The 23,917-nt window shown below is 46.3% G+C and overlaps 1 protein-coding gene across 2 annotated transcripts in view; it reads right to left on the bottom strand.

The window, feature by feature from the left end:
* PALM (paralemmin) overlaps positions 1-23,917 on the bottom strand; it is a 388,481-nt gene that overhangs the window by 58,782 nt on the left and 305,782 nt on the right. For both annotated transcript variants that reach the window (XM_069647781.1, XM_069647788.1), the window contains exon 5: positions 10,953-11,082. In XM_069647781.1, the coding sequence (XP_069503882.1) occupies positions 10,953-11,082 (130 nt within the window). The remainder of the gene's footprint in view (positions 1-10,952; positions 11,083-23,917) is intronic.

Here is a 23,917-nt window from a genome sequence, read left to right on the forward strand (position 1 = left end):
GAAGTGTGTCCAATAGCCTCCCTGTGAAAGTTGCATTTAGAAGTCTCCCTAATAGCCTCTCTGTAAAGTTGCAATCAGAAGTGTACCCAATAACCCTTCTGTGACAGTTGAATATAGAAGTGTGTCCAATAGCCTCTCTGTGAAAGTTGACACTAGAAGTGTGTCCACCAACCTCTCTGTGAAAGTTGACTATAGAAGTGTGCCCACCAACCTCTCTGTGAATGTTGACTATAGAAGTGTGTCCAAAAACCTCTGTGAAAGTTGACTATAGAAGTGTGCCCAACAACCTCTCTGTGAAAGTGACTATAGAAGTGTACCCAATAGCCCTTCTGTGACAGTTGAATCTAGAAGTGTGCCCAACAACCTCTCTGTGAAAGTTGACTATAGACCCGTGCTCAACAAACCTCTCAGTGAAAGTTGACTATAGAAGTGTGCCCAATAGCCTCTCTCTGAAAGTTGATTATAGAAGCGTGCTCAACAAATCTCTCAGTGAAAGTTGACTATAGAAGTGTGCCCAATAGCCTCTCTGTGAAAGTTGACTATAGAAGTGTGCCCAACAACCTCTCTGTGAACGTTGACTATAGAAGTGTGCCCAACAACCTCTCTGTGACAGTTAAATCTAGAAGTGTGTCCAATAGCCCCTCTGTGAAAGTTGACTATAGAAGTGTGCCCAACAACCTCTCCGTGAAAGTTACTATAGAAGTGTACCCAATAGCCTCTCTGTGAAAGTTGCATTTAGAAGTGCGCCCAATAGCCTCTCTGTGAAAATTGACTATTGAAGCGTGCTCAACAAACCTCTCAGTGAAAGTTGACTACAGAAGTGTGCCCAATAGCCTCTCTGTGAAAGTTGATTATAGAAGTGTGCCCAATAGCCTCTCTGCGAAAGCTGATTATAGAAGTGTGCCCAACAGCCTCCCTACACCAAACCTAAGTTAGAATAGCCCTAGTAATGTGTACAGTCGAATTTAGAAGTGTACCTATTAGTACCTAATAACCCAACATCATCTCTGTGATCAGTTGAACCTAGAAGTACACGTAACAGTCTGAATATCAATTGTGCAAATCGAACTTGAAGTGTGCCTAATAGCATGCCCCCACTCAATCTAGAACTACAATTAAAAACCTGCCTAAACTCCTCCTAAAGTAAACTAAAACCATACCTCGGGTGTTGCTACATCCAATTCCTCCTTAATAGTTTACCTGTACTCCAGCATACTAGAAAGCCTACCCAACAGCGTAACTGTGCTGTAGCAACAACTAAATAGACTGCCTAATTAGCACTTCCTAACGGCTAGCTACACTTTAAAACGGCCTAATATCTGCAAGCTAGTACAAATAGTTCACCAAAACCTAGAACAAGTGAATAATATCACCCGGCTTCGTGGAACCCTGAAATCAAGCACACTCTCAGCCAGTGATATCACCGAATTTATATAGTCCAATAAACTATAAGTCCCACTTGGAACCACACCTAACAACTACTAAGCATGAGTGCACTCACTCCACCAAAGTTTGTTGGAAACAAGCACCATGGTCCGCTCCCACTGCACGATCTGCCTTCCCTCCCGTCCCGGACCTCCTCATCCCCAATCAACCCACCCTCCTTCGCTTTCCCTACCATTCCCCTCTCCAAACACCAAGCCAGAGGGGCACGATGGCGAGGCAACCACCCTAAAACCACTCCTCCCCCAAACCCCACCTCCGACCAACCAAGGATAACCATGCCCGCTCCCCTCACTATCATACCGGGGACATCCCGCCTTGCAAACATCCACTCTAAGACCACTCCTCCCCTGAACCCCACCACTGACCAGCCAAGGATAACCATCCCCGCCGCTCCTCTCACTATCTTACCAGGGACATCCTGCTCTACAACCTCCCATCCCCCGCCTTGGCCACATTCCCCTGCCACCTTCCACCACTGACCACACCCTTTCCCCTCCCTAAAAACTGCACACCTGGCCATGGCAGGAACCGAAGCCGAATCCCTCTCCCCCTCTGATCCCCCTACCCTCTCTCACACTCCAATCACAACAAAGAAACTGAAGAGGAAACGTACCTGGTCCCCCTCAATCTCTCAACACTCTTCACCTCCCCTGTCTCGACCCACCTCGTCTATTCCCCAATCACCTCCTTCCCAGATGGTTTCACCCTTCCTGAAACCCCTCTCCCTCGACTTCTCATCATCTGCAACTGAAACGCCTTACCGCCCACAACCCACCTTCAAATTCCCCGAGCCGAACCCGATCATTCCAACACAGGCAATCACCCAAACCGGCCCGAAGCGCACCATTTCGTCAGCACGCCCACTATTCCAAACAATCATCACCCACACTACCCCACCCCCTCTCCAGCTTCCACTCTCTCCGCCAACACCCCACTCCGCTCCAGCCCCGAGACCATCCTCGCCTGCCGAGGTGAACTGCATCCTCTTTAGTGCCCGATCCGTAGCAAAAAATAGACACTGCATCTTTGACCTCCTCGCCTCTGACAAACCAGACCTGGTCTTCATCACCGAAACTTGGTTCTCGGACGACTTCGCCCCAATCGCCAATGAAGCCTTCCCCCCTGACTAGTCACTCATCCCACTGAACCGTCCCTCTAGAGGAGGGGGAGTAGCATTTGTCTTCAAGTCTCTCTTCCGCGCCTCAATCATCGACAACCAACCTTCCATTCCTTTCTGCGAATCTCTCCTCGTCAAACTATCCCTCTCCCTGTCGCTCTCACACAGCTTCCTAATAATCTACAGACCCCCGGGCTACGATAGACAATTCGCAAACAACCTCTGTGACTCTATTGCCACCCTTCAACTAAACCATCCCAATCTCACCCTTCTTGGAGACTTCAACATTTGGCTCGACATCCCCACCAACCCTATGACACACTCTCTGGTTGACGGTTTAGGCACGATGAACCTCCAACCCCACTTAAATGGCCCGACTCACTATAAAGGACACACTCTTGATGCCATCTTTAGCTCCAATACCCGGATTCATTTAAACCCACCCACCCCTATCATCTGGTCCGATCACTTCATCCTCTCTTTCACCATTCGCTCACCTGACCCCCTTTGCGTAATCGAATCCGAACCTCCAAATCTACGCAAATGCTGGAAAAAACTAATAATCGTGCCGGACCTAGCCGACGCCCTCCCCAGGCTCCACCACCTACCTGCCAACTCAATAAACAACTAACCCCTGATGCCTTTGATTCGTGGCTCAATGCATCTCTGATACGGCTCACTTCCTCTTGCAAATCATCAACACGCCTAGGTCTTTTCCCCAGATGGTTCACTCCAGAGTTGAAGACGACTAAACAACTATATAAATACCTAGCACGCAAATGGCAGAATAACAAAACCCAGGAGAACAAGGCCACCTTGGCCAGACACTCTATCAGTACAAGGCCGAAATCCGGAAATCGAAAAAAGCCCACTACAACTCCCGAATCCTAAACTGCAAAAATCCAAGCAAATAACTCCACAAAATCATCTCCGAATTCACCAAACCCGCTTGCACCACCACCATCCCGACCCCCTCCCAATCACTGTGCGACTCACTCTCCCTCCACTTTTACACCACAGCTCTCGAAAGAACAAATACCCTAGCCTCCAAGCTAGCCCTCTTAGATCCACCAGACAATACTTCCCCCATACCACCCAGTCCATCAGCTGCGACCACTACCTGACCAACGTTTGAATCCTTTGAATTCCTCTGATATCTCCAGAGGAATTTCTCAAACTTCTATCTGCCCACAAACCATCCGGCTCTCCGCTGGACCCTTGGCCAGCCTCAACCCTCAAAGAAATTTTCGCTTCCACCTGCGCAGGAGAACACGCAAGATCCATCATAAATGCCTCCTTATCCTCTGGTATCTTTCCCGACGCATTCAAAACGGTTCATGTTAAACCTCTAATTAAAAATCCTTTGCTCGACCCTCTCGAGCCGAAAAACTACTGCCCCATCTCAAACACCAGGTTCCTTGCCAAACTCATTGACCGAACCGCCTACTCCCAACTAAATGCATTTGTCGAAGCCAACAACCTCCTTGATCCCTCACAATCAGGTTTCAGAGCCCGTCACGGAACCGAAACCACCCTAACCTCAATCTGGGATGACCTTAAAATGATAGCAGACTCTGTGGGATGCGCCACACTAATCCTTCTTGACCTATCCGCAGCCTTTGACATAATCAACCACTCAATCCTCCTAGACCGCCTCCACTCCCTAGGAATCCGTGGAACCGCTTCATTTCTCAAAGATAGGTACCAAATAACGATACTCTCCACCTATACCTCCCAAGACAGACCAGTCGACACAGGAGTCCCACAAGGAGCATGCCTATCCGCCCTCCTATTCAATCTCTACTTGATCACCCTCCCACCGATAATTCGTTCACACAACATCCTGTGCTACAACTACGCCGACGACACTCAACTAATTCTAAAATTCCAGAACTCAAAACCCAACTCCCGACCTGACCTAGCCTCCTTGACATAGAACTGTGGATATCCCAAAGCCACCTCTTGTTAAACCCCTCCAAAAAGGAAATCATGATATGTGGCAACTCAGAACTTCTTCCGCACCCGCTACCCTGGCCATCCACCATGGGCAACTCACCGACCCCCTCCAACTCAGTGAAAAATCTTGGATGCACCCTTGACTCTGATCTAACACTCTCGCGCCAAGTCAACAACGTCTCAAAGTCCTGCCACTACCACCTTAAAACCCTTAGGCGCATCTTTCCATATCTCTCCTTTCCCAACAGACTCTCCGCAGTCCAATCAATCGTTATATCAAGACTGGACTATGCAAACCCCCTATACCTCGGAGCCCATGCATACCAACTGAATAAACTCCAAAGGGCACAAAATGCAGCTGCCAAATTGCTACTTGCACTCGGCCCAAGAGACCACATCTCCCCAGCCCTTAAGACGCTGCACTGGCTCTCAGTAGCCAGAAGGGTGACCTTCAAAACCTTATGCATCTCCCATCGAGCACTGCATAAAACCGGGACTCAATATCTTCAAGACAAGCTAAAACCCTATCACCCCCCTCGCACCCTGAGATCAAGCTCAGCCGGCCTCCTAGTCATACCAAAGACAAACTCAGTCAGGTTAGGTGGATCATCATCCTCAGCCTTGGCGCCCTCATTATGGAACTCACTCCCACCCCACATCCGCCTAACCGAGGATTTAACGTCTTTCCGCAAACTGCTGAAAACCTGGCTCTTCCCCTAAAAACCAACCTGTACCAAATAACCCAAACAGACTAACAGCAACCCAATGATACCAATCCAACAAACTACCTGATGCAAGAAATTGACAGCCAATAAAACCCAATATAATCTAGAAGGACAACCAGATTTAAACGAATAAAGTAGATCAAAGCAGTGAAATGGTTAATAAGAGTAAAGCTTACGGAATCAGTAACGAGATTTAAACTCCTGAAATAGACAGAATGCATGACGAGTGAACAAAGTGAATGGCGTGGATGAAATAATTAGAATAAATGAAGCAGGTGAAGCAGATGTGCTGAGTGGATGAATGCATGAATGGAAGAACAGATCACTATATAGTTCAAAGGAATGTGGAAATCGAATGAAAATGTAGATCGGATGAGGGTATAGAATGGATAAACATATTTAGCGGATGAGTGTGTTGAGCGGACAAGCGTGTAGCACGGATGAGTGCGTAAACACAGTGAAGCGAGTAGAACGCAGAAATACGTAAGCCTGATGAATGTGCAGAACGGATGAGCGTAAACCGGTAGAGTGTGTAGAACAAATGAGTATGTGGAGCGGATGAGTATGTAGAGCGCACGAATGTGGATAGCGGATGAATACGGAAGAGCGGAGAGTGTGTAGATAGCTAGAGCAGATGAATGTATAGAACGGTTGGGTCTATAGAGCTCATGAGGGTATAGAGCGAAATGAGGATATAGAGCGAAATAAGTGTATAGAGCAGAATGAGTGTATAAGGCGGAAGAGTGTATATGATGGATGTGTGTATAGTAAGGATGAGTGTATGGGGCGGATGTGTGTAAGGAGCGGATGTGTGTATGGAGCGGATGGGTGTATGGAGCGGATGGGTGTATGGAGCGGATGATGTATGGAGCGGATGGTGTATGGAGCAGATGGTGTATGGAGCGGATAGTGTATGGAGCGGATGGGTGTATGGAGCGGATAGTGTATGGAGCGGATGGGTGTATGGAGCGGATGGAGTATGGAGCGGATGGTGTATGGAGCGGATGGGTGTATGGAGCAGATGGTGTATGGAGCGGATGGTGTATGGAGCAGATGGTCTGTGGAGCGGATGGGTGTATGGAGCGGAGGGTGTACGGAGCGGATGGGTGTACGGAGCGGATGGGTGTATGGAGCAGATGGGTGCATGGAGCGGATGGGTGTATGGAGCGGATGGGTGTATAGAGCGGATGGGTGTATGGAGTGCATGGGTATATGCAGCGCATGGGTGTATGGAGCGACTGGATGTATGGACCAGATGAGTATATAGAGAAGATGACCGTGCAGAGCAGATGAAGATATAGAACAGATGAGTGTCTGAGATGAATATATAGAACAGGATATTGCTGCTGGATGCGTGAAAAGCATGAGTACTTAAAGCGGATGAGTGCGGAGAGGGAATGAGTGCATGGAGCGGACGAGTGCGTGAGCGCGCAGAGGAAATGAGTGTACAGAGGGAATTAACGTGCAGAGGGAAGGAGTGTGCAGAGGGAATGAGTGTGCAGAGGGGATGAGTGTGCAGAGGGGTGAGTGTGCAGAGGGGATGAGTACATGGAGCAGACGAGTGCGTGAAGTGGATGAGCGTGCAGAGGGGATGAGTGTGCAGAGGGAATGAGTGTGCAGAGGGAATGAGTGTGCAGAGGGAAAGAGTGCAGAGGGAAAGAGTGTGCCGAGGGAAAGAGTGTGCAGAGGGGGATGAGTTCGCAGAGGGGGATGAGTGCACAGAGGGGGATGAGTGCGCAGAGGGGGATGAGTGTGCAGAGGGGATGAGTGCGCAGATGAGTGCGTAAACCTCAGAGAAGCGAGTAGAATGCAAGAATGCGCAAACCAGACGAATATGCAGAATGGATGAGCGTAAACTGGATGAGTGTGTAGAACAGATGAATATGTGGAGCGGACAAGTATGTAGAGCCCACAAGTGTGGATAGTGGATGAATGCAGAAGTGCGGAGAGTGTGTAGATTGCCGGAGCAGATGAATGTACAGACCTGGCGAATGTATAGAGCACATTAGTGCATAGAGCACATGAGCGTATGGAGTAGATGAGCATATGGAGTGGATGAGCGTATGGAGTGGATGAGCGTATGGAGTGGATGAGTGTATGGAGTGGATGAGAGTAGGGAGCGGATGAGAGTAGGGAACGGATGAGAGTAGGGAGTGGATGAGGGCAGGGAGCGGATAAGTGTAGGGAGCGGATGAGTGTAGGGAGCAGATGGAGCGGATGTGTTGATGGAGCTGATGAGTGTATGGAGTGGATGAATGTATGGAGCAGATGAGTGTATGGAGCGGATGGGTGTGCACAAGAGTAAAAGCATGGGGCGGACAAGAGGGCATGCGTGGGGCGGACAAGAGGGCATGCGTGGGGCGGAACAAGAGTGCATGTGCGGGACAGACTAGAGCGTGCGGGGCAGACAGGAGCGCATAGAATTGCATGACGTATATAGTATGGCTTAGAATGCAGAGAGTGTTTAGATAGCATATAACCCATCATATCACACCACCACGATTACTCTCTCCTTTACATCACCACTCAACTAGAACACAGAGATACTATGACACCATTCGGTATAACTGTTCTCATACCAACACCCGCCGCTCACTCCACATCATTCTAAGTAATCACTGCTGGTTACACACCCTCCAGCCAGGCATTCTCCTCAGGCCTAACGCAGCCACAGCCATTCTGGATAAAACCCGCCAGAACGAACACATTCTCCTGATCTCTCAACCACCACACCTACCGCTAAGAAGCAGCTATTACATGAATACCGCACGAGCTGCACACATACCCGGTGCTCACATGCACCTTTGACTCTCTCTACTCTCTCTACTGATCTGAACTTCGGTTCCCAAGGGCGTTCAACCTACCAGCACCTTCAGACCATACCAATGGTATATAAGGCGCTATATAAGTGCAAAATAACATAACATAACATAACATAACATAACATAACATAGGGTTATAACTAGGAAAAATAACCTCTCCAGTCTCCAGGACTGCAACCTCACTTGCCACATCCTGGGCAAATATGCATGACTCACTTACGCTCATGCTTTCACTCTCTCGTCCCCACTTTTTGCTTTCAATAATACTCTGTTTTATGAAGATGACTTGAAAAGTACACAAAGCATATGAAAGTACTCACACAAATATATAAATCCTTACAGAAATATGCTAGGCAAAAAGAATTCAATTGTGGCATTATTCCCCCCACCTAGACAGGAAGACTACAAATACCAGAATGCAATTCAGCAGGCGGCAAAATAAATGCCTGTGGTTTTTGAAAATGTAATTTCAAGACGTGAAGACTCAAAACAAAATGTAATGTGTGAAAAGGTTACCTAATTGTATTTCAATGTTTGACAAAGGCACGCTTCATATATAATGTGAGGAAAATGTTACATTCTACACAAAATAAACACTTTTGATGTGTTAAATATGAACTTGAGAAAATAGGTACAGATACTTTAAAACTGTTTTGTGCGATGACTGCAATTGCCCTAGAGGAGGGCAGAGATGTATGCACTAACTGGCGTTTTGTGTGCGTTTTCAAAATAAATATGCCCCTTTGCAGTTCTTAAAACAGAAACCTTAAATTCTAAGAAAGTCTTTTCCAAAACAATGGTCTCTTAAATGGGCCATCACGCTTAAATCACTCCCACTTTACTTCCTAGGCTCGAAGAAAGAAAGTGATAAGCAGCACTTTTTACAGGACCAGCAGAGTCTGGTGGGCCGCTGAGATGGGGTATTTGTCTCTAGAGCGTCACAGCAGGAGGTTGAGAGGTGGTTGCCTCACTCAGGCAAACAGAAAGGTGCACCTTGCACAAGGAAGCATCACAACCCTTCGTTACAGCAACATTACTTAGTATAGTCGAGGCAGGCATTGGTGCCTGGCGGGCCCCACTGACAGTGGGGCCCTCTGCAGGGGGGCGTTGGCCTGCATGCACCGGCGGGAGGTGATGACCTACTTACACTCAGAGAGAAAAGGCCTAGTTGCACATGCATTGGAGGCAGTCTGCTTGCACACTTAGAGGGCAGGCGCTTACTTGAAGACTGTGGGTGAGGGCTTGTTCACTATTGTAACTAGTGCCTGCTTATTTACAAAGCATTGACAGCCTACCTGCACACACAGTAGGCCACAGTCTGCTTGTACATGGGGCGTGATGGCCTACATGGCAGACAGTGGGTGATGGCACGCTCTCAGCTGCAAGGGGTGACCAGCGTCATGCGTGACACTGCCAGCCGGTCCTGGTGTTTCCCTTTGCATGCTTGGATTTGTGGGCCTATCTTACAATGGGAAAAACAAAGCTATAAATCCAAGCAGGCAATGGGAAAAACCAGGGCTTGCTCGAAGTGTCAGGCATGACACAGGGCAACTAGGCATATATGCATGCGTATAGTCAGTGAGTGATAGGAATTCTTGCAGCCAGCCGGTGATGACATGCCTTCACAGGTGGGGTGCAGACCTGCTTGCACACACATGGTTAGCAGTTTAGAGGGGGAGATCACTACTCCAAACCACCACAGGGCTCACAAAATCTACTAGCCCACTAGCATTGGCGAGTAGTTTTATTGAAGGGCGAGAACCATTTGCATAATACGCTACCTTGCTGACAACATTGCACCAAATATGAAGCAAGTTTATGGAGACATGCACCATTTTACAAAAACCACTGGTAAATATTTTGCCACCAGTCAACTTGGGGCAAGTGCATTTCTCTTAGGTCTAGTATATAAACTAAGGAACTTTTCCTGGAGTTCTAGTGGGATTTTGAAGAATTTGCAAGGCCTGCACCATACCACTTATTGGAAAGCGACCTCCACTCTGTTGGCCACCTCATCTTAGGTATTCACAAATGCAGCAGAAATGCATGATAGAAAACGCCAGGAAACAAGCATTCCCAACTTGTTCCCCAACCTCATGCACTTCAGGAGGTATGATCTCAGGTGGTCAGTGCATCATCAGTGGCCAAGCCCTGGCCATACTTCAGCATCAGAAATGCAACAAGGAAAGTCCCAGGAAGCATGCCTTCTGGGTTTATGTCCCCAGCGTGTGGCAGCGCATATCCGTCAACATCAGCCTCAGCCTCTACCCTCATGCACTGCAGAAAATAAATCCAGACCCACATCTTCAAGGAGTACCTTCTTCACCCCTTCAAGATACACCTCCCCATAGCCAACCGAGCCCAGTACTCTTCCTGACGACCAACCAACCTCTACATCCTAATTCCTTCGACCCCTCACCCATTTTCAACGCACACTGTTCCATGCTACCCACTACCTGTAATTGTTAACTATACCCTACCACTCTACCACCCTAACTCATATTCCAATAGTAAATGCTATGCTGAAAGGGAAGTTCCCTCCTGTAGCCATCCTGCATACGGCGGGAGTGACAGGTTTCCCTTCATCCACAAAGGGAGACAGCCTGCTTGCAGACACCATAGTACTGCATGAATACAATCATAGAGTGTGATGACCAGGTGTTTTGCTAGGTCTGGAAAAGATCTGGAGCTATGTTAGTGTCGGGACTGTCTGGATTCGAGGCTAGCTAGCCTTTTAGTTGCAGCCCCTGAGCTTCTATCCGGAGCTACAACCAAATGACCTGAGGCTATAGTCCCCCTAGCCCTCCTAGCAACGCCTCTTGTGATGACACACACGCAGGTCGTGGAATCTACTTGCAGGCACCCACTGGGAGCCGATCCTCATACCTTTTGTACGTCATTCACAACCTTCTTCACCTCCTCCAGCTCTTCTCCTTTAGCCGCCTCTTCCGACAGGTTCTCTTGGGTTGATGTTGCAGAGACTCCATTCTCCAGAATTTCCAGCTCCTTTTCCAGCCTGGAGAAACATTCACAGATTAAAGACCACTAAGCAGGCAAACTAAGAGCTACGGCTTCCCCTAATACAAGAACCCCCCTGAAATCCTCAGCAAAATTGATGAGGTGTTCACTGGAGTGCACTGTGGGCGAGGCGCTTAGCGATAAAACGGGTCAATGGATTGGACTGTGCTGCACGCCATTATTATTTGCTCAGCCGGAGCACTCTAATGTATAGCAGAGAGAGTGAGGGAGAAAGGGATAGAGGGAGGCAGAGGGAAAAGATGAGGGAAAAGGAGAAAAAACATGGGAAGATAGAGTTTGGTGGAAAGGAGACAGGCTTGTGTTCTGACATACATTATTCAACATAGCAGGAAAAGGATTCCCCTCTCACGCAAGAGCAATCATCCAGATTCATTGGAATCTTTATTAAAAGAAACTGCTGTGTGTTCTGTACGCAGGAGATATTTGTCACTTTATAATGTCTTCGTATTTCCTGCAATATCACGCTTCTGTTTTGTGGAGACATCTCAAATACAGATGTGTTTCATGTTCACAATGTTGGGGATCGGATTTTCAGGACAGGGCCACTAAAATAAAAGGAGGACTAAACGTTTGACAGTAGCTGTCAGGACATGACCTTTCAGTACCTTACACTTTAGTGGTGGGGATTATGTGGGGGAGGTTGTATCAGGTATTCCACATGGACATAAGTAACTCTAAGCATACTTAACACAATGAAGCTTTTGCTCCAAATGATATTCCAGGCCTCTCTGTGAACATGTTTCGAGAGCAGTTGCTGTGGCGCAGTCTGCTGTTAACTAAAAGGTTGGTGGTTCGAGACCATCCAGAGATTACACATCTCTAAGTGTTACAGTGAAAGCAATTTTAAAGTCACATTTCAGCTGAGCAATATCGTGCATTCTTGTAGGGTGGCCGCTACTGTAAACTCTCTTTCAAAAACCAGAATGGGGTTTTCAAATGAAAAATATTGGCGGGACAGGGGGACTGAGCACTGTGAGAAACCAAAGGGTGTATCACCTACTACTCCCCGGGATCTCTCTCTCAGGTGGCCTGGACATGGCCATCACCTTTGGATGCAGACACTGGGGGTGGACCAGTGCTGGAGCATCACCTGGGTGAGGGGTCTTCGGGGAGTGGGTGTGAGGCGACCGATGGTGAGACGCAGTATTCCCCCCCTTTCTCGTACCCATGACCCATCCTCTTTTATAGGATTCTCCAAAGTCCCAACTCCCCCCACCTATTTCACGCCAAACGCTGGGACGAGGAAGAGGGCGACTGAGAGTAAAGAGGCTAACCCTTCCATATCTCATTGGACATGTTCCACAAATCGGGTCAAGCAAAGTCAGGCACATGACTTTAAGTGCATACATCTGATGCCAATTAGATCTCCCCACACGGATGAAAGGCGGAACATAGAGACACACTCTGAGCAAGGTAGAACCTGCGCAAGATCAGAATTTACGGGGTTCAAAGCAAACCTACTGGAGCAGAGCGATGGATAGAGGGATGAGACCAAAGGGATTGAGAACCCCAGGAGTTCCCTTCAGGAGGTTGTTGCCTCCAAATGGCCATAAAAGACATGTGCAGAAGGCCAAATCCCAGACGAGAAGATTGCATTGTGTTTGAAGGATGCTAATAACCCTCCCGGGTGACAAGAAAAAGGGATGCACACAGCCAGTGAATTGGCGAGCGACCTGAAAGGCAATTGTGTGTTAAGCAAAGATTGAAGTTGCAACAGTGTATCGCACAATTAAAGGCTGCACGCGTGTGGATGAGATGCGAAGGAAGGCAGACCTGTGGTGAACTTTGAATTACCGATAGCTGTGAAACCAGCAATACTGAGTAGCAAAGTGGTCCAGCGATAAGAAGTATCCCATTCAAAAGTCTCTGTGAAAGGTGAAATGTTTTTGTTGTGAAGCGGCGATGTGAATGAACTCTGAAATGTATAATGGTCAAGATTAACCACGGCAAAAGGGGATGTGAAAAGGTGAATGCTTGAAGAGAAAGATTTCTTTGAACTTTTTGCTTACGGTACAGGACTACCAAGAGACACTGGGGCAAATAATACAAAAGGAGAGTGGAATTGAAAGTCGAAGTGTTCCTGCAGAGATACATAGTAAAAGCATTGCACATTCGAAATCTTCGACATCGGTGAAAGGTCCAAGTCTGACTGAGGAAGACCTGGAATGTGAAATACGTTAGGGGAAGGAAATACCTAACGAATGTGAATAAAGCTTGGGAAAGGAAACTCCTGCAAGTGCTGTGATTGCAAGTTCCGAGCCTGGCTGAGGGAGATCAATGTTGAATCAGGTGCTTTTTGCTTTGAGAGGTCTGAGCCGACTGATGGAGACCTTTGTGAAGTTTTTGCTTTGAAAGGTCAAAACCCGACTAAGGGAGACTGGCGTGAACTTTTTGTTGAACTGTGTTTTGAAAGCTGGAAAGAGAGACTTTAACGTGGAAGGCCAGGTGGGCCTCGATCCACGTTTTGAACTGCCTTTGTCTTGAGAACCTGAGCCAGAGTGTGTCATCCTGTCTGGTATCCGGTCATATTTTAAAAAACGTATTTTCGAAACGCAATTTCGTCGAAAACATTTTGCCTACATTTTTTTTCCAAATGTCTTTTTTTTCAAATTTATATATATTTTTTGGGGTTTTGTTAGTAAAGAAAAGTGTTAAAAAAACGGGGGATTGGGAGGGGAAACCCCCCCCCATTTAAAAAAAAAGCCATTTGAAATTTTTTTTTCAGCAAAATGTTTTCGAGAATATGGCATTCGAAAATAAGCCATTCGAAATAGTCACTATAAACCATCCTGTCTATGGGGACTGCATTACTCTGCACTGTCTAACATGGGGAGGAGGGCTGACTCAGCAACATTTATTCTTTATGTTCGTTCATTGATTTTTCTTTGCATATTTAGTCTTCTTCACACACTTTTTTTACAAGAGATAGGGCAGACATTAGATTTTGTTAGTGTAGGCCATTCTGATTTGACGAACTCAACTAGGCCTGTTTTATTTATTTGATGGTAGCGACTACTCCCATCATAGCTATAGGGCAAATTAGGGGTTTAACCAAACCCCAAAAATCTAATAAATGTTTTACAAATTGTACCTTTTATGTCATTGTAATACTTGTAATACCACCTTTACAGCACCTACATTTGGAATAGTCCTGGATAGTCCTGGAAGTACCAAGTTGTTTGGTTACAGTAACATTATGATTTGCACTAATCCTGTAAGCATGTTGTTTTAGTCATGATTAAGTGTTTGTGCCACGAAATGTGTCGGCCAGAGGCTGTAATATTTCCAGGAATTAATGCATTACAGTCCCAGCAAGCAGTGTGTGGCATTCTTCCTCCAACCCATGGATTGGTATTTGCCTAACATTGGGCGCTTTTCCTAGAATTTTAGAGCTGGGGGTTGGTGTGACGAATCAACTTCCGGGACACCAGTAGTCCAGGGATGAATATTGGTTTCTAAATGAATATCAGTTTCTAAATGAAATATACAAAACCATACAGGCTTGGATGGCCATAAAACTGAGATACTCCTTATCGGATCACAGAGCCAGCTAAACAAATTAAATGATCAATTCAAATCCTTTAATATCGAAAACATCACTATGAAAGTCTCAAAAGAAGTTCAAATATTAGGCATTTACCTTGACTCGGCCCTCTCGCTAACTAAACAAGTTAACGCGACGACCTCTGCAGAGGCCTATACATCTAAACTTATCACTGCCTGCAGACATTTCCTCTCATCTGACAGTTGCATTACCTTGGCCAGAGCCCTCATACTATCCAGACTTGACTATTGTAATGCTCTGTATATATGTACGAACAGCCGTAACCTGAAAAAACAACAAGTGCTACAAAAAAATGCCCTAAGAGCAGCTCTTAATATCCCTATAGCCAATCACATTATCTCTGCAAGACAAAAGGTCCACTGGCTCCCAATGCAGGAGAGAATCGCCTTCAAAACGTTATCACTAACACAAAAGTGCCTCTCTAACACAGCCCCAAAATATTTAGCAAACAAATTCTCAAAAAATCAAACTAACAGACCTACTATATCCACACAGGTAAATCTATTAACAATACCTAGATTTAAATTACAAAATGCAGGAGGTAATAGCTTCCCGGGACTTGCTGCTAAACTTTGGAACTCCATGCCCACAGCCCTAAGAGCTGAACCGTCCATTTGGACCTTTCCCGAAAAAAGTGAAAACAAGGCTCTTTGCACAGGAGCGGTAACGTATCATCTATCCCTGTTCATAATTGTATGTGTACTGTTCTAAATGTATATCCTGCTATGGATGTTTCTGTACCACTTATGTAATGAACCTAATGTACCAAAACTGTAACTTTCAAAGAATGCGCCCAGATACCTGCGGGTTAGGTGCACTCTACAAACGAATAAAGAAATAAATAATTAAACCATCTATCAGCCCCCACACCTCTAGTATACCAGAAGGGATCCTAACAGATTGGAAACACAAGCAAATTATAAACCTCATTGTCCAATTTTGGTAACATGGACGGAACGGCAGGCTTATTATTAGTATTACATTTCTTATATAGCGCAGCTCACCCAGGGGCCTAAGTGCGCACAAATAGACAAATAACAACACTAACAAATAGGACAGCTAAGTGTCAACCTATTAGGCAAGAAATGTCCATTGGTCCTTATCTCCGACATGGTCGTGGATCGTTGGTTAGTTGCAACACAGCACAAATACAATTATTACCCAATGATAAAAGGGACTGTCCAGTCAAGGTTGTATACAAATATCTACTTTATGATTATCACAACAGACAGTTCTAGGACACTACAAAATACAACCCATCTTGTAAAGGAATGCAGAACACAGACAGTTTCAAAGAAGGAAACGGGATGCACTATGGATACCGACAGGGGGGTAGTCGGTAAATCAATTAATCCCATTTGTTCAAGGATACTTGGTTTCATCACAATGGGTCATAAAATGTCACTAAGGGCTTTCAGAGAAGGACCAGGTGGACAGAGCCACAATGTACCTTTTGCTGTAGATGTTCTTGGTGCTCAACACGGTCGAGTCAGTTTCAGGCCGCTTTGCAGCTTCTGCGACCGAGATCAAGATGGGAGACAGCTGTGGGTGTCAGGCGGCAGGCAGTTCAGCGAGCTAGGCTGGACGGACGGCTGCAGGCTGACCTACAAGGCAGCTCAGGGTCAGGAATCATCTCGGACAGCGTTAGCGGAAGCTGCGCAACAAGTCGTGGTGCAGTCATTTGCAACTCAAGCGGCTCCATTGGCTCGAAAATGTCCTTTAAGGCAGATGCAGTAGATGCTTGTCGATGCACTCCTCCTAGCTTCTTCACTGGGCTTGTGTCATCCTTTAAGGCAGACAGCCCAAAGATGAGGAGAGTGTTGCAGGCAGCTGCCTTGTCCTTGGTTTGGTTCAGAGACTCTCTGGCACTTCCCAACTAGGAAGCTTGCTGCAGAGCCTACTAGGGCACAATGTGTGCTGGCTGGGTACCGGTTCTGGAGCTGCTGGAGGGACCACTGGATTTAGTATCTTCCTCTGTTCCCTGGGAGATGTTTAGGGGAGGGATCTTGCTTTCCTCTTGGAGGTCCTGGCTTTCCTTCACTGGTGGAAGATGTAAGGCAGACTGTACCTTTAGCCAGGGTCCAATTCAGAGTTCTTCTTGCTACTCCTTGCAAAGTCTTCAGATGATCCTTCCAAAAGAGGGACTCAGACCTTTTTTAAAGCCAAATGGGCCCAAGTGATTGGTGTAGGGTAAACCTACCTTGATGAGCCAATCCTGGGTCCCCACCAGCAGTCTCACCTATCTTCCTGTCTGTTGTGGTTCAACTGATCTCTCTGGTTAATTGAGCTCTCTATGGTCCCTGATTTAAGTGGCTGGTCTCCTTTGAAGCTGCGGTGAAACCAGATTTTCTGGCTTCTGAAAACCACATTCTTTACCTTCTGAATGGGGTCCCCTGCAGGGATACAGCTGTCCCAGGAATGACAGTTCACTGCCCTTGATACTGAGAGGTGGGAGCTAGCTTCAGGTTGACACAGATGCATATCTAAGGTTGTTGGGGTTTCCTATCTCCTTTGTTAACCTCTGCAGCCAGGCCCCATGTCGGCCTGTTTGTAGTATATTCTATTAGCATTCTAATTATGTTAATTGCTGCCACCATTCTGCAGGACTCAACAAAAAGGACATGGCAGTTGCATGTTCTGCTTGTCATGGCAGGAGGAAGATTTTGCCCTCTAACTTCTGAGAGGACATGGTGTCCTCTTGGCTGTCATATTCCAACTAAATATGACCGAGGGGACAGCGCCTGTCCTCACAGTTGGGGTTCATGTTTTAGTTGACCCACAGAAGGCTGGGTGGTAACATATATGAAGTTATATTGCTTTCTTGACTTGTCTGCAGCGTTTCATACTGTCGATCACTATCTCCGAATATCCTCCCTTTCCACCCTGGGCATTTCATGGTATGTTCTTGAATTGTTCTGCTCCTATCTTTCTAAACTGTCCTACAATGTAACCTGGAACGGACACTTTTCTCTTTCATTTCCTCTCTTATATGGCATTCCCCAAAGCTCTGTACTTGTTCCTCTTCGTTTCTCTCTTTATACTGCTCCTCTCTCTGCGCTTATCTCTTCATTCAATCTTTCTTTTCATTTGTATGCAGATTACACTCATATCTTATTCTGCTTGCTCTTCTTTGACTCTGCTCTGCAATCTGCTGTTTCAAACTGTCTTTCTATTGTTCAAAACTGGATGTCGTCTCATTTTCTCCACCTCAATCCTTCTAAAACTGATGTTCTGTTCTTTCCTGCCTCTACTATTCCCTTTTGTTTTCTTCCTCTGGCTCTCGCTTTTCCCCCATCGTCTATTCCTTTTTCTCTATCTGCGCTTAACTTGGGCGTGACCTTTGATCCATTGCTCTTTTTCTCACTTCACATCTCTTCCATTGCTCGTTCTTTCTGTTATGCACTTTTCAACATTTGTCACGCTTGCCCAATCTCTCTTTTAATGCTACGAAACTTCTTCACTCTTCTCTTGTCTTTTTTTGCATTGATTACTGCTCATCTTTGTTACTTGGTCTCTCTGCCTCACATCTTCTTACCCTTCGTTCTGCTTATAACTCCTCAATTCATCTCCTTTTTTCTTTGCCTGCTCGGGCTTCTCTTACATCTTCTCTACTCCATGTTTCATTACTTGCCTCTTGAAGCACATCTCGTCTACCACTTTCTTTTGTTGTCTTCAAATGACCCCACTGTCTGGCTCCACCTTATCTTTCTTCATTACTCTCGTTCTATGTTCCATCTCGCTATCTCCGGTCACAGAATGTATTTCTCTTAACTGTCTCCAAAGTCCACTGTGCTTCTTCTCGTTTGCGTTCCTTTGCTCTGTTAGCTCCCAAAGAACTCTCCTCTCCTCTTACTCCTCCACGTACTTTGTATTTTCCAATCAAACCTAAATATGCATCTTTTATTTTTTCTTGCCAGTCAATTCTGCCTGCTTCTCCCTCTTCTGTCTTTACCAATGTTTACATTTTCTTTGATTGTACTGCTTTTTGATTTATTTTGTTAAGCGCCTTAGGCCAAAAGCACTCTATAAAGTCAATAAAATGAAATGAAAATTAAATGAAGATGAGAGATTATATACTATTCCAGTTTTTTCAATTTCACTATCAGAATAAGCAGGGGCGGAATATGTAGGACCTATTTATTGAGGCTGTATTGTGCTCTAACACCTTGATGCGTCTTCTCTGAGCTAGATGGAATTACCAGTAAATATCACAGACCAAATAACCAGACTGACCAAAGGAGATGGTAAAATACAGCTTTAATCTCAATGAAAGAAGGCAGGGCGATATGACAGCTATCAAAGTAGATGCTCAATGTTCACACATAATTTTGCTTGTACAAAGTTTATATACTTTCACATACGTCATTTATGACGTCATCCTACGTGGCATTTCATAAAACCTATCACCTGGAGGGATTGGATTAGGGGAACATATTTACCTATAGAATTATATACAGGTTAATACCTCATTGGCTGCCCCTTGTCTGTAGGACGTATCGTGAGCTACTTCTACGTACGCCACATACTGATTATAGCAGGGAATATGGCAGTGGGCTAATAACGGCAAAATTGTGTATGAAAGTGCATGGCAGGCCCTTTGATTGGCTGGCAACCCTATCCAACTTTTTACTTTCGGCTACCTAGCTGTACATGAACAGAATGAAACCTAGGTGTTCAAGCTGCAGCAACATTTTCTTTGTTTTATCAATTAGTCCATTGAATTTCATCCAACTGATCCTTAGCCAAGGTCTATCGTTTGAAGTTGACCTCGTAGTCTGCTCACTGTTCTGGACATTCGAGGGAGTGTGAGCACACCATTATCTAAACTCAAGCTCTAATGAATAGTCTTTGTTTTGAGTTCTTCATCACATGTTAGGAGACCACGATTATGTCAATTTCAGCCTCTCAATTACTCCTATTTGATTTTATTAAACAGAGTGTCATTATCCCTTCTAGCCTTTAGACACTTGCCCACTCCACTTCACATAGACTTTTGCCTTTGTATTTGTCCAACACTTGGCATCTGCAAATGTCCTTGTCTCTCCTCATCTTAGCAGAAATAAACCTGATGCACATGGTATGTTCATTCGACTCCCTTCTTGCACCCATCTCTCGAAATAGCATCCTTGATGTCAGGCCAACGTACTCCCTTATTCTTCACATGAAAACAGATCCTTTATCAATTCTTCAATTTGTAATCCTAGGCTAGTATTTTGAGGTAGCTGGGTTTATTCTTTAATAACGGCCGTTGTGCATTTTCTTCCAGTGGCCGTCCTAAACGTTGTGCTTATATCTCTTTTTTAGCAAGCGTCTATATACTTTTACTACCTTGACTTACAGTATATTTACAGTTATTGGTCAGCAAGTTACTTCATCTTCTTATTTGCACGAGTACTTCCATTCTAGGTACATGTTTCTCTTCGTGCTTCAGTTTCATCATCAGTCTTAAGTATTTTCATATCGTTTCAACATAGGTTTGTATATCTTCTTCATGACATAATTCTGTTGTCGTCAGACTTTTACTTAGCGTTCATCCATAATTCCCATAGCCACATTCTGGCACTTTGGCAGTGTGCATCCTTCTTGGTAACTTCCTTCCACTGTCTCAACATGAGGGTATCTTCTGAATGGCTGTCTGAGTGCATATCGTCTTTCATACAATCGACGCGGTATGGCCATGTCACATCAAGCTGTGCAAGGGTTCCCAATTGTAGCTCTTCGTCTGCTACTCCAATGAGATGGTGGTGAGGAGTTGGGGACTACAGAAGAGTCATCAACCTGCTCCTCTGCAGTATAGTTTGTGAGTCGGTAACAGGGAGTACCAAGGAGGTAATAGATGTGTTGTGTCCAGTATAGTTTCCCCTACCCATCCAGGTGTTTAGCAGGGGAGCAACTAAGTCACTGCAAGGGAGGATGCCATGCGGGCCCGGCACCCATCAATGTCAAGAAATAACTCAAAGGAGGTTTATTACCTGCTGTATGTGTGCCCAGAATGTAAGGTCCATACATTAAGTCAGGAAACCGCAACATGCGCTCTCCAGATGGTTCGCACCACAACCTCATGGTCCCTCTGCATTGACTCTGCTGGCTAGGGCTGAAGGGAAATGTAGTCCAAAGCATCTGGAGAGCCAAATGTTGCAGACATCTTCACGGGGGCTACCATAAGAGAAGTGCATAGAAAGGCAGTGAGATATGTTATGTTTTTCAAGTTATTCCTCATAGTATAAAGTGCTTGCAAGTCTCTAAGGCTTGTAAGTAGATGTTCATGTACTATGCAGATCATCTGATGGAGGTTATGTGGAGAGAAGGTGGGATTTTAGTAAGTGAAAGCGTGATTCGCCATCGAGCCACCTTGAATAAGAAGGCTCTGCCACCTTAACATGTCATCTTACTGCTGCTGGGTCCTATAGTGCTTCTTTTTATCCACAATTTCAAAATTGTGGATGCCCCTTATGGGACCAATGTGAGTTCTGCCAGCCCCATTTGTTTGGTTGTTACTGCACTGAAGACCATGACATGGGCTGGTCCTGTGGTCTTTATAGGATATCACTAAGGAGGGCATAATTCCACTTCATGAGTGTGTCCCCCGGCCTCTATTGCTGCCAGACAACAGTGGTCTTCTGTGGTCCTCAGAGGAGAGCACTTCATGAGTGTCCCCCGGCCTCTACACCTTCCAGATAACAGTGGTCTTCTGTGGTCCTCAGAGGAGAGCACTTCATGAGTGTCCCCCGGCCTCTACACCTACCAGATAACAGTGGTCTTCTGTGGTCCTCAGAGGAGAGCACTTCATGAGTGTCCCCCGGCCTCTACACCTACCAGATGACAGTGGTCTTCTGTGGTCCTCAGAGGAGAGCACTTCATGAGTGTCCCCCGGCCTCTACACCTACCAGATGACAGTGGTCTTCTGTGGTCCTCAGAAGAGAGCACTTCACGAGTGTCCCCCGGCCTCTACACCTACCAGATGACAGTGGTCATCTGTGGTCCTCAGAGGAGAGCACTTCACGAGTGTCCCCCGGCCTCTATACCTACCAGATGACAGTGGTCTTCTGTGGTCCTCAGAGGAGAGCACTTCACGAGTGTCCCCCGGAGAGCACTTCACGAGTGTCCCCCGGAGAGCACTTCACGAGTGTCCCCTGTCCTCTACACCTACCAGATGACAGTGGTCTTCTGTGGTCCTCAGAGGAGAGCACTTCACGAGTGTCCCCGGCCTCTACACCTACTAGATAACTGTGGCCTTCTGTGGTCCTCAGAGGAGAGCACTTCACGAGTGTCCCCCGGTCTCTACACCTGCCAGATAACAGTGGTCTTCTGTGGTCCTCAGAGGAGAGCACTTCATGAGTGTCCCCCGGCCTCTACAATTACCAGATAGCAGTGGTCTTTGTGGTCTTCAGAGGGTAGAGCCACTTCGTGAGTGTCCCCCGGCCTCTACACCTACCAGACAACAGTGGTCTTCTGTGGTCTTCGGATGGTAGCGCCACTTCATGAGTGTGTCCTGGCCTCCATCCCTGCCAGACGACAGTGTGAGCGTGATGCATTGTGAAATCCCTGTCCACTGAAGCCGACCTCCACGACAAGGCTATTTGCATTCTCCTCACCCTGTGCAGGATCTTTACCTGCTCCATCCCCTCAAGATACATCCTCTGGAAGCAGCACTCTCTTTGCAGGGATCAAGAGGAAAGAGCTGCCACCCCTGACTGGCACAGATGATTACAGTAGAGGTCCCTGACAAGAAGGACTGGCACATTGAAGAGACAGTAGGAAAAGTCACTTTTCCTTCCCTTTTCCAATATTTTATTTGTGTGATGTTTGTGACGGAAACCTCTTCCATTTCTACAAAGCACGGAGAGCAGCTCTGACAACATGCCAAGTGAGATACATTGAGCTCAACAGCGTCACCTTATTTTGCACGTCAAATATGCATTTTTTGGCAAAGTCTTTAATCATTAATAGTTAATTTGGGTAAGACTATATGGTCTTGTTATCAATATTCAAGAGAGCCATGATGGTTTGTGCCCACGAGTCACATGCGCGAGCTCATGATGAACTTCACAGAGAATTAGAGATCAAACAGAGTATCTGAAAGCAGGGTCATGTTCTCCAGCAAAGATGTCCTAATTGGCTGGTCATCTGGTTAGAGCAGACATACCACCGCTTGTGGCGGAGAAACACTGCAGCTGGAGGACGTGATTGAGGCTCAAGCTCCTTACACTTCATTGAAGCGGAAGGGCTGGGACTTGCACTTGGCTTGATTTGAGACTGCTATGAATTAGGGAGGTTCAAAGAGGGATCCCTTGATGGGAGAAGGAAGACGACAAGCCTCTTGAAGGTCCTCACAGTGCGGCCTGTGACCCTGCTGCATGGTCACCAGGTCTAGGTCAGGATGAACATCTTGAACTTCCTTTTGGGGCAGCAATAGATTGACCTTATATAGGTGCAGGATGGGATGCCTCAGTGCGACTAGTTTTCAAAGGCAAAATAACAAGAATAGAAGACCCCCAACATGATTACCTCATGGGCAAGTTCTATTGCTTTAACGCTTTGGAGTTTGTGCATTGTCAAGGAACCTCCCAGAGACACTGTGATAGAGAGCGGGTTACGTGAAAATTGAATCACCTCCTAATCTTAGAGAGGGCCCATGTGGCTTTCGTAATGAGGGCCCATTCGGAAGCAACGACTCAACGTTTTCCTCCCGAGTGGAAAGCGTCCCCTCAGCTCCCTCTAAGAGCTGGCATGAAATAAGTCAGCTGGTTGTTTGGTTATAGGAGACGGGCTAGAGGCTGGGCCTCGTGCAGCTACTGCAGTGCTGGACGAGGGTGCCAGGGCCTAGCATGTGGTTACAGCTTTTGTACAACCGGAGCGGGTCACAGCTTCAGCAATTAAGTTCTTCCAGGAGCCCTGGTGCTGCATCCAAGAGAATGGTATTCAGGATGGGTCTTCTTTGGGGTCATTCGTGCAGTTTGGAAGGGACTCTACTTAGCAGCCAAGCACAGTACATATCCTAATCTACAGCAGCTGGTGACCTTTCAGACAGAGGAGTATATTTGTGCATAGAAGCTAGCAAGCAAAGTCAGAAACCCCAACTACTCCATCTCCTCCCACTTGTGGGTGATTTGGGGTGTATATTCTATACAACTAACAATGGGTTAGACTAGTGTACTGTACAACACAATTTTCTGATTTGTGTTCGGCAACCAGAGAGTCACGTAACCACATCATGTGACTGACATGTCATTTTAAAGTTACTTTT

This window comes from Ambystoma mexicanum, chromosome 1p (assembly GCF_040938575.1).
Source record: "Ambystoma mexicanum isolate Mex_15411 chromosome 1p, UKY_AmexF1_1, whole genome shotgun sequence".
NCBI lineage: Eukaryota > Metazoa > Chordata > Amphibia > Caudata > Ambystomatidae > Ambystoma > Ambystoma mexicanum.